A 17,692-nucleotide genomic window follows, 5' to 3' on the forward strand; every position below is an offset into this window, starting at 1 on the left:
TGTTCTTCATGCTGCCTTTTTTGTGTAATGGATGGATCAAAGCTATTTTCCAATCTTCGGGTAGGGTCTCCTTGTTCCAAATTTCTTCTATTTGCTTTTGCAAGATATCAAGTGATTCCTCTGGGGCATATTTCCATAGTTCTGCTACTACTGAGTCTTCCCCCGGCGCTTTGTTATTTTTGAGACGGGCAATGTGGCGCTTGATTTCATCTCTGTCGGGTGGTCTGGAATCTGGGTACCTGAGTAAGTGTTCCTTGGTCTCAATGGCGCTTTGCGGTTTAGAGCAATTAAGTAAATTCTTGAAGTAATCTGCCAGAATGCTGCAATTTTCTTCATTTGACGTCGCCAGTGTGCCGTCTGTTCGCTCAAAGCATAGAGATGGTGGTTTATAGCCAGTGAGTTTGCGTTTGAAGGCTCTGTAGTACTCTCTGCTTTCATTCTTCCTGAAGTTTTTTTCTATCTTTTCAATGAGAGATTTTTCGTATTTACGTTTCTCAGTTCTGAACACCCTACCTGCTTGGGCACGTTGGGTTTTGTAGGTTTCCCAATCATTTTCTGATTTCGTAGAGTTGTACTGTTTCCACGCATTGAGTCTTTCTTGGAGGACTGATTCGCAGGTACTATTCCACCAGGCATGCTTTTTGCTTCTCTTGATTTCTGCAACGTCTTTGGCGGCCTCAACAAGGAGACTTTTGGCGTTGTTAAAGTCACAGTCATTTGGTCTAGCCTTCTCCTGGAACTCCTCGACCCTTTGCCGAAGTTTATCATTGTCGAAGCGTGTGATCTGTTTGGTTGTCTTCCTTGTGTTTGCGGGAATTGGTTTGAATTTGATAAGAGACATATAATGATCTGAGGCCACATTGATGCCTTTCTTTACCTTGACATTCATAATCTCAGGGCTGTTTCTCCTGGAGATCGCAACATAATCAATTTGGAACTCTCCGAGAGCTTGGACGGGAGAACGCCAAGTCATTTGCTTTCTGGGTAGATGGCGAAAGTGGGTCGACATGACCTGCAGGTTGTGATTTTCACAAATGGTCACCAGTCTTTTGCCATTGGGATTGGTTCTTTTGTGAGCAGGGTAATTTCCTATAACTTTCTTGTACTTCTGCTCACGACCTAGTTGGGCATTGAAGTCACCCAAAAGAAGCTTGACATGGTGTTTGGGGATTTTGTTCAATTTTTCATCCAGTAGGTCCCAGAAATTATCAACTTCGTCTGGATCAGACTTGTTCTTATCGTTTGTAGGAGCATGTGCGTTAACTAGGGCGTAGGTTTTGTTCCCGCATTTAATTGTGAGTATAGACAATCTGTCATTCACAGGTTCGAAATTTGCAACCGATTTAAGGATCTTGGTTCTAACAGTAAACGCGGTACCAAGCATCACATCTCCATTGAGGATTCCTCTTTGCGCTTTGCTCTTGAAAAATCGGTAGCCTTCAGATTAAAAAATCTCTTCATCTGGGTACCTTGTTTCCTGTAGGGCCACTATGGATATCTGATTTTCGTGAAGAGCTTTGGTGAGGGTTTTCAGCTTGCCAGTTTGTGTAAGTGAATTTATGTTGAAAGTTGCTAGAAAGGTTTTAGATTTTGGCCTGAGTTCTTGAATCTTCGGGGTACATCAAGACGCTCCGACTCGTCTCTTGCATGATGTCGAGTCTCCCCCAGAATCCGAACGAGACTTGTGCGCCGTGGCATTCACGACGAGGGATTTATCCGAAGATTTACCCCCTGGGGTATGTTTCTTGAAATGTTGTGCCATCATGCTTTTTGACTTGACTTTGCTTTGGACGGGTACCCATCCTTTTACAACTAGGGTTGTTAGCCCTAGAGGTTGCCTCAAGATGTTTTCTGGCTTCTGGTCATTTACCAGTCTTCGCCGTAACCCTGGCAAGGGACCAGTTTTTTTTTTTCACGGTGGTATTTTATTTCCCTACTACCCTCTGACTCTGCTGGTGGCAGAGCCAGCGAGCTTCCCCAATTCCAATGGGTCGCGCCCGATGGAGGTAACCGGTAAATCCCCACACGGGTATTATTATTATTATTATTATTATTATTATTATTATTATTATTATTATAATTATTTATATTATTATTTTATGATTGCAACGCTTGGAAAGGGAGGTACTCGGAGGTGGCAAAAGCCAACAAGGTGCTGAATACTACAAAGGTCATCACCAAATTTCCTCCTCCATTTGACAAGATGAGGGTTGATGTGCTTGTCAGGATTCATCAGCATGACACCAAACTTCCGATGTGATTATTATTATAATACATACGGTAATCTCTCATCTTATTCTGCTGTGCCTCCACCGAATTCTAATATGTCTAGTGTTTCCTTATCCCCACAACCATCCTTTAAACCTTCCCGTCAAATTTCACATCGCCCTACCCCAAATTGCATGGGTCACACTACGATTAAATGTTTTCGCTGTAACAGAATGGGTCATATTGCTAAGAATTGCCCTACACCACGCCAGGGGAAACTTTCTACCCTCGTCATTAGGTAGTGGATGGCAATTTGGGTTAAATCTGCCAGTTTTTCCTCCACCGTTTCAGACTACTTCTGTGCAACCACCTCATACATCTTATTTTCTTGTTCAATTAAATAACGTTCCTACTATTGCTCTTTTAGATTCTGGTGCTTCAGTTTCCTTAATTAGTAATTCCTTTTTTAATGATCTGAAACAAATATTTCCAACATTAACACCTCGTTCGTCTATGCGACAATGTACTTCTATTTCTAATCATGTTCTAGAAACATGTGGAACAGTTCAACTTAATCTAAAGGTAAACCAGTTTTCTTGGCCTTATAAATTCCAGATAATTCAAGACCTTCCACTTCCCATTATTCTTGGTTTTGATTTTTTCATCATACTGGCTTAATATATAATTCTCTTTACTTCTTCTATTTCCTTTCACTTTCAACCAAACACAAATATACCCCTAATGAACTGCTCTGATTATCCCATTTCTGCAACTTATCGTACATCTCAACAAAATGTTTATTGTACTTCTAGTCACATCGATTCTATTAATCGGTTACTAACTACCTTTTCTGATGTAATTACTCCTAAACTTTGTACTGTTTTAAACTATAACGCCCATATTGATCTTACTGATTCTATTCCGGTCCCCTCCCCCTCTCGCTTAAAGACTATGCACGAAGTTATTGATAAATTGTTGGCAGACTCTACTATTGAACCATCAACATCAAATTATGCTTCAGCTGCCTTTATCATAGATAAACCAGACGGTTCCCCACGTTTGGTAGTGGATTACCGTAAGTTGAACTGTAAAATTATCTACGATGCACGTCCAGTCCCTAAACTTCAAAACGCATTCCACTACTTTGCTAACGCAAAGTATTTTTCTGTTCTCGATATCAACTCTGCATTTCATCAAATATCTCTTGATCCTGCTTGTCTTAATTTAACTGCTTTCATTACACCTACTGCCTTATACCAATTTACTAATGTGCCTTTTGGCCTTAATTTAGGTTCCCAAATCATGCAACGCCTGGTTGATCATTTGTTTGCTGATATAAAATTTGAATTTGTTTTTCCGTATATTGATGACCTTTTACTTTACTGTCCTGATTTTGAATCTCACATGCAACATCTCACTGTAGTTTTGACTCGTTTACGCATTGCTAACCTCACTGCGAACCCTTCTAAAATTCTTTTGGCTAGAACTTCTGGTAAGTTTCTTGGTCACATTATATCTGGAGACGGTATTTCAATGCACACTGAACGTACGGCTGCTATTCACCAAATCTCTCGTCCTAAGAATCTAAAGCAATTACGTTCAGTTCTGGGCATGGTCACCTTTTACAATAGATTTATTCCCAAATTCTCTCAAATCACTGAGCCCTTAAATCTTCTAAAATGCAAGGGTTTTAAATTTCATTGGTCTGAAGACCAACAACATGCATTTGATCAATTAAAATCTTTATTGGTCCAACATTGTTTTAAAGAGTGGAGAGTGTTGAATGCAACAACTACTGAGATGCAGGAAGGACAGTTGTTTTGGCCCTTAATGAAAGAGATTTTGAAGAGCTCAAGAAGAGAGGCCTTAAGGCCAAGCTTGGACTTGGGCAGATCAAATTTCAAGTAATTAAGGGGCGGCAAGGGCACGTTTCACATGAGGTCTGACTGACTAATTTTCTCGAAGTTCACTGTTACAGTTTCACTTTATGTGTTAGTTTTATCATCATTTATAGTTAGCTTGTCAGCAGAGAAGCAATTTTTAGCAACTTCAGGTGGATTTTTCTGGAAAATTACCAATAAAATATGTATTTCTCAAACTTTATTTTATCTGTATGTATGATTATGCTACATAACATTACAAATCATTAATGATTAAGTGCATTTTTTTAAAAGTTCTTGTCTTTATATTTCTGGTGCAGCACTGCAGTTACTATGTTAAGCATACACAATGGCTTGCTTCATCTGGTGACACACCACATGCATTGTTGGAGAGTTTCACCATCATATGGCCATTTTATAGCGAGTGTTGAAATTTTCAAGACAATAGATCAACCCACCATCTGTGAGATACAGTCCGCGATTCATTTCTTGAATGCTCCATTCAGCAAACCAGCTGACATTCATTGCCAAGTGTGCAAGATGTATAGTGAAAGTACAATGAATATTCAATGAAGGTCGTCAACGCGAGCATCACGTCCCCCAGAGTGGCTGAGCGTGTCGTCACAGATGACTTGGTGTATGCGATTGAAGCAAACATTTATGAGAACATATGGTACACTATTTTGTGACTCTCACTGCTTTTCCTACAGTGTTCAAGGTCCGTTTTCTACTGTGTTGTGCCAGGTCGCCTAGAATTTAGGAAATTTCATGCGTGATGTCTGTCGAAACACCTCGTAGAAACACCTCCGTGAAGGACACAAGACCAAACAAATGGACAGACGATATGCTGAGGAAGGTGATGTGTTAAATAATTTCATTACAGGAAACAAAACGTGGGTATCCCACATCACTCCTGATTGATATAAAGCAGCAATCCTAGGAGTGGAGGCATTCACTGTCACCAGGGAGGGAAAAAATCAGATAGGACAGTTTACACCCGGAAGATCTTCTACATGGTTTTCATAGACAGACAAGATGTTTTGCTTGTTGAATTCTTGCCTTGGCATACAACAGTCAACAAAGATATCTACTGTGCAACGCTACGAAATCTGATCATGTGATTTAGAACAAAAGGCATGGATTGCTTTCCCATGGAATAGTCTTGCTTTCATGACAATGCTAGACTGTACACAGCCAATCAAATCCAAGCCCTGATCACATTCATTTTGTTGTGAATAATGGCAGCAACGCCGCTACAATCCTAATTTGTTGCCAAGTGATTTCCATCTTTTCTGTCACCTGAAGAATTTCCTTGTTGGCAAGCATTTTGATGACAGTGATCTCAAAGGAGTAGTACAGACATTACATTCATAACAGGCAGCATTGTTTTATGATGAAGGCTTAGAAATATTGGTGCCCTTTTATAACAGTTGCCTTGTAAATGTAAACTCGTGTCCTCATCCCGAGGCACACCACAAGTGGAGGTGAGCTGCATGTACGATTTCAACCACATTCCAGCCCTCCTGCCATTCTTAAATTTCTGACAATACCGGGAATCGAACCTGGGCCCCTGAGGACAGCAGTTAAGTTTCATTACACGATCAAATACTTAGTATAACTTATACATTACTTGCTTAACTAATTTATTTTCATATCCATTTTTTATATATCCTTGAAATATTTGACTTGTTCTTCAACATGTGATGGTTACTTTGTACTACTATTTATTTTGGTGTGTGTTATTTTTTGGCCAGCTCTGTGATATAGAAATAGTCAGTCTGTCTCTTACTCAGAGGCCCCAGGTTTGATCCCCAGTTTTTCCAAAGATTTTAGTTCTAGACTAGACTAGACTAGACTAAGGGTTAGAACAGAGTTAACTCGGAGTCCTGAGATGGGCTGAGGAGCTCTTTGGAATGAGAGGCAGCAGACATGATCAATAAAGATGAACAGGTGTGTTTTAGTTTTAAGTATAGTTTTTGTGGGATTTTTAGAATTCAGAACTTACTCCATTCTCTTGGAGGAAGGCATCACCACATGAACTTTGTTAGCAAAACTACCTTAAACGTGGGCTCTTACCAGCGAGAACTGGTTAATGTTCTAAAGTAGGTACGGTACATGTATATCAAAGCTTAATTTTGATATTTTACCAATTCTGGATAAAACCGTTTGGTTGTGATATTCAGTAGAAGTCCGTTATAGCGAGAATTCATAACTGCGAGAAATTTACTTGGTATAAAGAATTGTCATTGTATCCGATTTTTCGTAGAAGTTGGGAAAAAGTGTATATACATTAAAATCAGTATGAAACGGCAATTAGTTTGTTCACACCTTGCATTTTCACAGACGATATCCACGCAATGGGTTGCTTGTTTGTTATTTTTCAAAATCTGATACTACTTGAAAGCGTATATTTAATTTCATTCTGAAAAAATTACAATATCACTCCAGAGGCCTCTTTGGCAAACATTCCAGTTTTCTTCTTCAAACAGCATCAACTAACCTAACCATATATGTATTACGAAAACATATTTCCAGCACACGTAGAGAAATGATAACCTACTCCCTTCAAAATTACATGGTGTCTGTGATCAGATGCGAGAAAATATAAACTAACCTCTGAAATCAATGATTCGTACTGCCATATCTTGAGGTGTATCACGTTCTTACTTAACCCATACTAAACACATAGTGAGAAACTATACTGTACTCCAGATGATCGATAGCATTTTCCAGCGAATGTTTGTTTTCTTATTTAAACACTAGCAATTACCCACGGCTTCGCTCGCATGGATTTAGTAATTTTATCAAAGTAATCGTTCCTCGGCATTGTACTAAGCCATTATCTGAAATTTCCTATTGTATAAAAACTCACCCAAAAATTGAGTTTCATTTACCCAAGAAATTCTTTGTGAACCAGGTTTGTGGTAATATCTTTTGGTGCTATTCTCTCAAGTCAATAAAATAAATACACATTTCTTTATTTTTAAAGGAGATTCCAAATACCTATTCCCACATCTGTAACATCTTCAGTTTTTGAGATGTTTCCCCATAAAATGAATTCAACCCCTTGATCAGTGCTTCCTGCATTCCCACCTCCATCTACGTGTATTTTCTGAAAACAAAATTACATGTTCCTTTATTTTTGAAGGAGATTCCAAATACCAGTTTTCATGTCTGCACGTCTGTATAGTAACACAGTCAGTTTTTTTAGATAAATGTATACTCATAAGAATAATTCAAGTTCTCTTCTTCTTCTTAACTTCTTTCCACCCCTCTCCTGCCTTAAGTGGACTTTCCAAAAACAAAAAATAGGTGTTTATTTTGAAAGGAAATTCAAAATACCAATTCTCACGTCTCTGACAGCTTCAGTTTTTAAGATAAATTATCCTCATAAACATATTTCAACTCCTTACTTCTTTATTTTCAACCCCTCACCCCTTCGTCAATTTTCAGAAAAAAAACAAATGTGTGTTTCTTCATTTTTAAAGGAGATCCCAAATACTAATTTTCACGTCTGTAACATCTTCAGTTTTTGAGATATAAGTATTCTCATAAAAGTAATTCAAGTCCTCCTCCACCCCCCTTCCTACCCCTTAAGTTGATTCACCCCTTCCCAAAAGGGCGTGTTTCTTTATTTTTAAAGGGCCGGGCTGAGTGGCTCAGACTGTTAAGGCGCTGGCCTTCTAACCCCAACTTGGCAGGTTCGATCCTGGCTCAGTCCGGTGGTATTTGAAGGTGCTCAAATACGACAGCCTCGTGTCGGTAGGTTTACTGGCAAGTAAAAGAACTCCTGCGGGACTAAATTCCGGCACCTCGGCGTCTCCGAAGACTGTAAAAGTAGTTAGTGGGACGTAAAGCAAATAACATTATTATTATTATTATTATTATTATTATTATTATTATTATTATTAAAGGAGATTCCTAATACCAATTTCCACATCTTTAACCTTCAGTTTTGAGATATATGTTTCTCCAGAAAAAGAATTCAATTTTTTTACTTCCTTTCACACTCCCCACTCCAGCAAATTTTCCAAAAACAAATAGTACTCGTTTCTTTAAAAGAGCTTCCAAGTACCAATTATTACGACTGCAACATCTTCGGTTTTTGAGTTATATGTATCCTTGCAAAAGGAATTCATCTCTGCTTTCTTCCCCCCTACCTACCAAGTTGATTCCCCCAACAAATGTGTGTTTCTTTATTTTTAAAGGAGATTCCGAACACCAGTTTTTACGTTTCTAACATCTTTAGTTTTTTGTGTGTGACATTCTCATACAAATAAATCAACTAATTTTTCAATTCTTTCATCCCGCCCCCCTGTTAAGGGTTTTTCCCCAAAACCAAAGAATGTGTGTTTCCATATACCAATGTTCACGTCTGCAACATGTTAAATGTGAGATATACTGTAGATATGCTCATTTTAAAAATTCACCCTCTTTTTCAGTTCCCCTTTAGGTGGATTATCCGAAAAAACATATTTATGTTTCTTTAGTTTTACAGGAAATTCCAAATACCAGTTTTCAAATCTGTAATATGTTATGTGTCTGAGATAATTAGCAGATATAGTCTTTTTAAAAATTCGCCCAGTTTGTCACTCCCGTTCACCCCATATACATTGGATTATCCAAAAACACAAAAATACGTATTCCTTTATTTTCAAAGGAGATTCCAAATTTCAATTTTCATGTCTGTAACATCTTCAGTTTTTGGGATATACGTCTCGTCATAAAAGGTAACCCATTTTCCTACTTTTTTCACCCCTCTTAATGAGATTTTCCGAAAACAAGAAAATATGTGTTTCCTTATTTTTAAAGGAGATTCCAAATACCAATGTTTACATCTGTAAACATTTAAGTTTTTGAGATATAGATCTCGTCATTTTAAAAATTCACCCCGCTTTTTACCCCCTTAGCGACGGAATATCCAAAAATCCTCCCTTAGCGAGCACCTACATGTTAATATGAATGTATCCCCAAAATTTCATTTCCTTATGTCCAGTAGTTTTGGCTCGGCGATGATGATTCAGTCAGTCAGGACAAGTTATTTTATATACAGTAAAAGTCCGCTATAGCGAGTACGGCATAACGAGAACCCCTTTATAACGATAGGTTTTGTCCGTCCCTTCAAAATTCCTATATTAAACTGTGTGTTATCCTTCGGTTACAGCGAGAACCCTATCACTGACGCATCCGTTATTACGAGCGATTATGCGCGCTCCATTTTTCCGTTGCCGATATTTATGCACCCAATCATTATACTGCATGCGACCGATCATCTTCGGTACCGTATCGTTTTTCTCGCTATGCCCACCAGCGAGCTCTCTCGTCGACATTCGAAGGCAATGTTGGAGTCGATTAGTAACACCCGCCGACTACTCTTCCGCGAGGAAAATGAAAGGGGAGAACATATTTTCGTAATAAATGCGTAAATAACCTGTCCCATAGCCGTTGTTAACACGTTAAAGATAAACGCTGAATAAATGATCGCTTAATTTTAATGCTAAATACCGAAATTAAATAAGAATGAGGCCTACACCTCAAAATATGGCAGAGTGCGTCATTGATTACGAGGTTTGTTTATATTTTCTCGCGTCCGTTAAATTACGGAAAGGCTATTTTCATGTAAATTTATAGCGAGAAGCTTATAATTTCTCTACTTCCGCTTGAAGTATGTTTTCATCATACATATAGTACAGATAAGTTAGGATATGTGACGCTATTTGAATAACAAAACTGAAACGTTTGTCACAAAATGCGATCGATCATCTTCGGTACAGTATAGTTTTCGCGCTATGTGCATTTGCGAGCTCTCTCATCAACATTCGAAGGCGATATTGGAGTCGATTAGTAATACCCATGGGGCCGATGACCTTCGATGTTAGGCCCCTTAAAACAAGCATCAAGCAGTAATACCCGTCGACTGCTTTTCTCAAAAGAAAATTCGAAATGAAAGAGGATAAGACGTTTTTGTAATAAATGCGTAAATAACGTGGCCGATAGCAGTTGTTAACTCGTTAAAAATAAAGGCTGAAGTAGACGATCTCTTAATTTTAATAGTATACCGTATACTGAAATTAAGTAAGATAGTGATACACCTCAAGACATGCAGGGTACTATCACTGATTTCTGAGGATAGTTTATATTTTCTCGCGTCTCATTAAATTTCGGAAAGCTATTCTCATGTCAGTTGTTAGCGAGGAGGTCATCATTTCTCTACATACGTTCCAAGACGACCTTTTTTTTTTTTTTCCTCAGAATCTCTTGTGAAATATCAAGGGTCGTTTTGCATTCGCGGCCTGATAGTAATGAACACCACTGGCAACTACCGCAGTAACCACACTTTTTCCTTTCACCTCGCCCCCCTCCCGCGCGCACAAACAAAACTCGTTGTCAATGAACGGCCGCCTCTTTATCATAGGCCCACGCATCGCCAGCCACGGCGACCGGTCGTACAGTGCCTATGTGTAACGTCACTGTATCTCGGAAAATAGTGAAGAGAGAATGACATTCTACTTTCCTCTACAAAAACGTTTCTCAAATGCGCAGAATGGCATCAAGACATGCGAAGCTTCGAATTCTTTTTTTTTGCTAGGGGCTTTACGTCGCACCGACACAGATAGGTCTTATGGCGACGATGGGATAGGAAAGGCCTAGGAGTTGGAAGGAAGCGGCCGTGGCCTTAATTAAGGTACAGCCCCAGCATTTGCCTGGTGTGAAAATGGGAAACCACGGAAAACCATCTTCAGGGCTGCCGATAGTGGGATTCGAACCTACTATCTCCCGGATGCAAGCTCACAGCGCTTCGAATTCTTAGAAAGGCTCGGCTATCAGTAGCAGAGTTACAACGCATCTGCTGTACCTGACGCTTAGTAAAATTAAGTTTTATAGACAGCAGGAATAATTTCGTGATGGATCGTCGTATTGTAAAGATACGTGGAGCAGGTATTGCCGGAAAATTTTCAACGGGTTCTCGTCGATGTGATGATGCCAATTTTAAGTTAATGTCTATTAAACACTCGGAAATGTATAATAATTGTGCAGCCGCAAGAAAATACGGCATAGCCCTAATTAAAGCCCATATTCGGCATTACCGTGAAGACAAAGATAGCTTTAAAATTCGTACTGCACAAAAAATTCATTCAGTGGCCCGCAACAAGGACCCTTTAAAGAAGTTGAAGATGAAATTGTGCGGTATGTGCACAAAAATGCATGGGCGGAATTGCCATACCGGGGCGCAATAAACTTGTTCGTTGACTTTCAAAGTCCGCGATTAAGACCTACAGTAGGCTATACATCGCTAGCCGCTGAAGTTGGCCGAATCTGGCAAGCAAGACGTGCGTGTAGCGGCAGCCAGTTATATCTGACGCTGAGTGAAAGTAACAGTTTTATAGTAAGCAAGAATATTTTCCTGGTGGATCGTCGTATTGTAGAGGCGTGGAATGTGTATTGCGGGCACATTTTCAATGAGTTCCCTTCGATATTATGATGCCAATTTTAAGTTAATGGTTATTAAACCCAATGAAATAAAGCATAATTTACAGCCGGAAAAAAATTCGGCATAACTAAAGCCAGTGTTCGGCGTCTACAGTCTAAAAATGCGTACTGTATTAGAAAAGACTTTCATATGATTTTACAATGCACTTTTTAAGCCTGATTAAATTTTTTGGAAGGAAAAAGTTGTAGTGTTGGATTCTGAGAAATACGGTAATATTTATTTTTCAGAATGAAATTAAACACACACTTTCACGTAGTATCGGATTTCGAAAAACAACAAACAAGTAAGCCACAGTATGAATATTATCTGCGAAAACTCAAATTTTGAACAAACTGATTGCCATTTCATACTGAATTTAATGTGTACGAGGTTTTCCCCGACTTTTACAAAACATCTGATACAATGACAATCCGCTATAGCGAGTAAATTTTTCGTCATTACGAATTCTCGCTATAACGGACTTCTACTGTATATATAGATGTTCACCTAACCTAATTTAAGTGTACTGTATGTATCATCAAAACATATTTCAAGCACCAGTAGAGAAATGATAACCTTATCGATATAAATTTACATGTTAAAAGCCTGTCCGAAATTCAACCAGACGCTAGAAAATATATATATAAAAAAAAAAGAAAACCGAGCTCGATAGCTGCAGTCGCTTAAGTGCGGCCAGTATCCAGTATTCGGGAGATAGTAGGTTCGAACCCCACTGTCGGCAGCCCTGAAAATGGTTTTCCGTGGTTTCCCATTTTCACACCAGGCAAATGCTGGGGCTGTACTTTAATTAAGGCCACGGCCGCTTCCTTCCCACTCCTAGCCCTTTCCTGTCCCATCGTCGCCGTAAGACCTATCGGTGTCGGTGCGACGTAAAACAACTAGCAAGCAAAAAAAAATAAAAAAATAAATATAGAACTAACCTCTAAAATCAGTGGTACACTCTGCCATATTTTGAGGTGTAACCCATTCTTACTTAATTGCAGTATTTAGCATTAAAATTTAGTGATTGTTTACTTCAGCTTTTATTTTAAGAGTTAACAACTACTATTGGACACGTTATTTACACATTTATTACGAAAACATGTTCTCCTACTGGGCTAGTTGGCCGTGCACGTAGAGGCGCGTGGCTGTGAGCTTGCATCCGGGAGATAGTACGTTCGAATCCCACTATCGGCAGACCTGAAAATGGTTTTCCGTGGTTTCCCATTTTCACACCAGGCAAATGCTGGGGCTATACCTTAATTAAGGCCACGGCCGCTTCCTTCCAACTTCCAGGCCTTTCCTCTCCCATCGTCGCCATAAGACCTATCTGTGTCGGTGCGACGTAAAGCCCCTAGCAAGAAAAAAGAAAAAAAAGTTCTTCTCTTTCATTTCCATTTTCTTTACAAAACAGCAGTCGATGGGTATTACTGATCAACCTTGACATCACCTTCGAATGTCGATAAGAGATTTCGCTACCGGACATATCGAGGAAATGGCACCGAAGATGATCAACCGCATGCAATATAATCGCTGGGTGCATAAATGTCTGTAACGGAAAAAATGATGCACGCTTAATCGCTCGTAATAATGGATGCATCATTGGTAGGGCTCTCGCTGTAACCGAAGGATAATAGAGAGTTTAATATAGGAATTTTGAAGGGACAGACAAAATCTGTCGTTATAACGGGGTACTCATTATATGCCGTACTTGTTATAACAGTCTTCTACTGTATTTTATTGGTATAAGTAGACTCAAATTTAACTAAGGTATTTGGAGATTATTGGGTTATGTGTATTTTTTATGCTTTTGTTAGTTATCCTAAACGATTTTCCATTTTGTCATTTAGTGTGCTTCTCTTTTTATGTTTCAGAAGGAAATTTGTTTCTATATTGACATTCCAACGTCTGTGCTGGCAAAGTTCATGCAGAGGGTTGACAGTCATGTGATACAGACTGATACACACAGGACACCGCATGACCATGTTTTCTATGCAGCAGGTAGGTATTTATATTTTCTTTTCATTCATATGTTGTCTTGTGTTGGTAATTATTTTTAAACCGAGCTCGATAGCTGCAGTCGCTTAAGTGCGGCCAGTATCCATTATTCGGGAGATAGTAGGATCGAACCCCACTGTCGGTAGCCCTGAAAATGGTTTTCCGTGGTTTCCCATTTTCACACCAGGCAAATGCTGGGGTTGTACCATAACTAAGGTCATGGGCGCTTCCTTCCCACTCCTAGCTCTTCTCTATCCTTAACTAGCAACTAGCATACTGCTCAAAATTAAGAAACAGGCCCACCCATTCTATACATATCACTTTACAAGTGAAAACTATTTGATATAAAAACATATTAAATATATTTTTGGACATGTTTCGTCACTATTTGAGACTTCGTCAGCCATAAAGTCACGTGGTAGATTACAAAGGAAGTGTTCAACTGCTTTATTAAATAATGTGTATATTTTGTCTCAATGCTTTCTCAACAGTTCATAAAGGAACTTCCATTTTAAATTACTAGACAGTAACAATGAACATTGTATTCCGCAATGAGACGTTATGGCTGGCATGTCATATTTCAAGTTATATTTCAGATTTTAACATTGAAGATAACAAAAGTTTTTGCAAGAAGTGAAGACAATTTTGTGTAAATAAGTGTATACAGTAGTGCGCAAATTAATTGGGACAAGACGATTTATTACTATATATATAATACAGTTAGGAGCTTACTGAATATTAATAACTAATGTGTCCTCCTTTTGCTTTAATGACCATCTGAACATGTTGTGGCATAGATTCCATCGGGTTAGAGCAGATGTTTCGTAGTTCCTTGTCATGAAACCACACTTTTACCACATTTACTAACATGCGTTCCTTTGTTGAACAGTCCATTTTACCAAGACGCCTTTTCACAATACTCCGCACATTCTCTATGGGGTTTTAAGTCTGGTGAATTACCAGGCCTCTGAAGCACATTAATGTTGTTTTCTTCCACGGATGTCTTGACTGCTTTAGAAGTGTGACACGGGGCCAGATCATGTTGAAATGTTCCTCCACCATCTGCGAAGGTCTGTAGGAATGGCACAATCCTGCGCCTAAGGATTTCCATGTATTTGGTTGAATTCATCATGCCATAAACTGGAACTAGAGCCCCAGGATCACTTGCAGTGAAGAAACCCCAAAACATTTTTTGTGGGGGATGTTTAACAGTCTGTTCAAGATGCTCAGCTCGCACTTCCACATGGGTATTTCGCCTGACAACCCGTGCTCTGTAACCTTGAACAATAAAATGTGATTCGTCACTGATAATTACACGTTTCCAGTCATTGGAGGTCCAAGATTGATATATTTTGGCTCATGCCAACCGTTTTTTCTTCATGGCAGGCGTTAACAACAGCTTCTTTATTGGCTTTCGTGCCTTCCGCCCACAATCAAGAAGCCTACGCTGTACCGTTGAAGAATCAATTTCAACTCCAGTCGCCAGTAAAACTCTCTGAAGGTCTTTGCTTGTCTTGTGAGGATTAATTCTACTGTTTCTGAGTAGAATTTTGTCAGTTCTAGGGGTGGTTTTTCGTTTCCGTCCACATCTGCCTTTTCTCTTTGGAGACAATGAGGCTGTGTCACGATATGCCCTAAGAAGTCTTGAAACACTAGATTTTCCCACACCAACAACAGAGGCAATGTCTCTTATAGTCATAGATGTGTGTTCACGAAGAGCAACTATTTTTGCCCGCTTCATTGGTGAAATGTCCATTTTAAAACAAACACAAAGTTTTCCTCTCGAGAACACATAAATAACACACACTGTTGCTATACATACAAGCACTCAACTGAACTAGAGGGGACCAACAATTGTTGTTCATGGTCAAGGCAACAATAGTCCACCAACAGTACAATAGTTGGGCAGATAAAATCGGTTACAGCAAACCAACTTCAATTCTTTGTAAAATATGAGTTGTCCCATTTAATTTGCATACTACTGTATTATATCTTCAGCATATCTCAAATATTTCTTAAAAAGGCATTGGGTTCTTCCATTTTTTTCAATTTCTGAACAATGAGTTTTGTAATCTACCACGTGATTTTATGGCTGAAGAAGTCTCATATGGAGACGAAACATATCCCAAAATTTATTTAATATATTTTATAGTTTTCATGTGTAAAGTGATGTGTATTGATTGGGTGGACCATAAACCTAACATTGTTTCTTAATTTTAACTGTATCAATACGGATATACATGATGAAGTTCGTAAATTGTACATACCGCACAGTCAAGCATTTCGTCTCCTTACTATCAATTCTTCCCAGCCCAAAGTTTGCAATATATTCGTAATCCATATATCCACATATTTGTCGAAAATCACCGATAACAAATCTTGCTGCATTCCTTTGGATCTCTTCCAATTCTCGCATCAAGTAGTCCTGGTGTGGATCCCATACATGGGAGCCATACTTTAACGTATCCACACAAATGCACACAAGATGCTGTCAGTTGGTACAGTACGTTTATTTACATATTCACAAATTAATACACACATAACCTTGATCACCGTATCACAAAATAAAAACACTTCACTTGGAGAATATCAACAAAGCCGCCATCTTTAAACAGTTGACAACTGACTTCGGATACCACGGAGGTTACACAGTTGAAAACAGATGACTACTGATACCAACATGGAGACTGCCAACTTGGCATGTCAGCCACTCTCTTCCAATAACTTCCAAACCACAACTCGTCCAACAACTGTCACTCACTTCACCGTCAAGATCGTCTTTTTATATATATGCTGGCCAGTCTTCCAGAAAGATATGTTAAAAAAAACCTACCTTCTTGAATACTCTAGAGTGCGTAATACATAGGTCATAATGTACAGAATATTCTCAATTCTTCTAGCGCCTATAACATTCTGGAAGGTACAGTGTGTTTCATAATTATGGATTACAATTTATATATACAGGTAAGAATATATTATAATATTAATTTACAGGTGTTTGCATTAACGGAACTGATATCAGTGTCTTCGTACGACACTTGTTCATGGCATAACCTCACACACAATACGATCATTCAACTACGTAAATAATAATACTAATACTTAATGACATAACCTCACACACAACGCAATCGTATCATAATGATAACACAAATACTAACAGGATTTAATACTTCACAGGCATATATATGCATACAAGTAATAATAATAATAGTCACAATTGTAAAATAATAATGATAATAACCATAATAATTCAAGCTCGATGTTTGCACTAGTTACCCATGGGTGAGAGAACAGTGTTTTCAAGTTATACCTGTTATCGCACTTGTGTCAACTCTAATTGGGGTTTGCGCAGAGATTTATATGCCTTATCCTGCATCACTTTTATCTGTGTTTTCCAATAATATGTGTCTTAAGTTGGACCTGCCCGAATACTACCTTGGGCCTAAATCGATAGGATTCGGCCCAACCCGCCTAAGTCATCACCTGACACAGCATGTTACCAGATAAGATAGAGCTTGGGCCGAATCTGGCTGTGTGCTTATTTCATTCAGATCGAGCCAGGCTTAGCTGGGCTCTGGTGCTTAGCGAGGTACTGTACCTTTGGAATTTGTTGGTATTACCCGTCAGACTACTTCCATACTATTCATAAGCTTTGTTATACAAATTTTCTTCATTACTGGTGGATCCATAGTTCTTGTTATTGTAGTATCCTATGAAACTAGTTTTTTAGTGATATATATATCCTGAGGTTTGAACCTTACTGTTGGCAGCCTCGAAGATGATTCTCAGTCGTTTCCCATTTTCACACCAGGCAAATGCTGGGGCTTTACCTTAATTTAGGCCATAGCCACTTCCTGCACTCTACTAGCTCTTTCCTATCCCATTGTTGCAACAATGATATATTCTGAAGTAAATTGGTGTGTGCTTGAGTATGTGATTGCAATTTAAATTAACTGGCTTGATCTGATGAATGAGTTAGACATCTAATGTGTGTTAAAGAACAAACAACATTGTTTGTGAGCTGTTTTGTTCTCCACTTGTATGCAGCTACCCCAGAGATTCGGTGCTTGTTGCATCAGTACGAGCATGCACATGCACACAAACAATGTTGCTTTTCTTTTTGGATGCTTCT

The 17,692-nt window shown here is 38.8% G+C and overlaps 1 protein-coding gene across 1 annotated transcript in view; it reads left to right on the forward strand.

Moving 5' to 3' along the window:
• The window catches only part of Bruce (BIR repeat containing ubiquitin-conjugating enzyme), a 1,406,664-nt gene that overhangs the window by 112,170 nt on the left and 1,276,802 nt on the right, over nucleotides 1–17,692 (forward strand). Inside the window, exon 8 of the mRNA XM_068225988.1 lies at nucleotides 13,434–13,560. Within this exon, the coding sequence (XP_068082089.1) occupies nucleotides 13,434–13,560 (127 nt within the window). The remainder of the gene's footprint in view (nucleotides 1–13,433; nucleotides 13,561–17,692) is intronic.

The sequence above is a fragment of the Anabrus simplex genome, chromosome 2 (genome assembly GCF_040414725.1).
Source record: "Anabrus simplex isolate iqAnaSimp1 chromosome 2, ASM4041472v1, whole genome shotgun sequence".
NCBI classification, from domain to species: domain Eukaryota; kingdom Metazoa; phylum Arthropoda; class Insecta; order Orthoptera; family Tettigoniidae; genus Anabrus; species Anabrus simplex.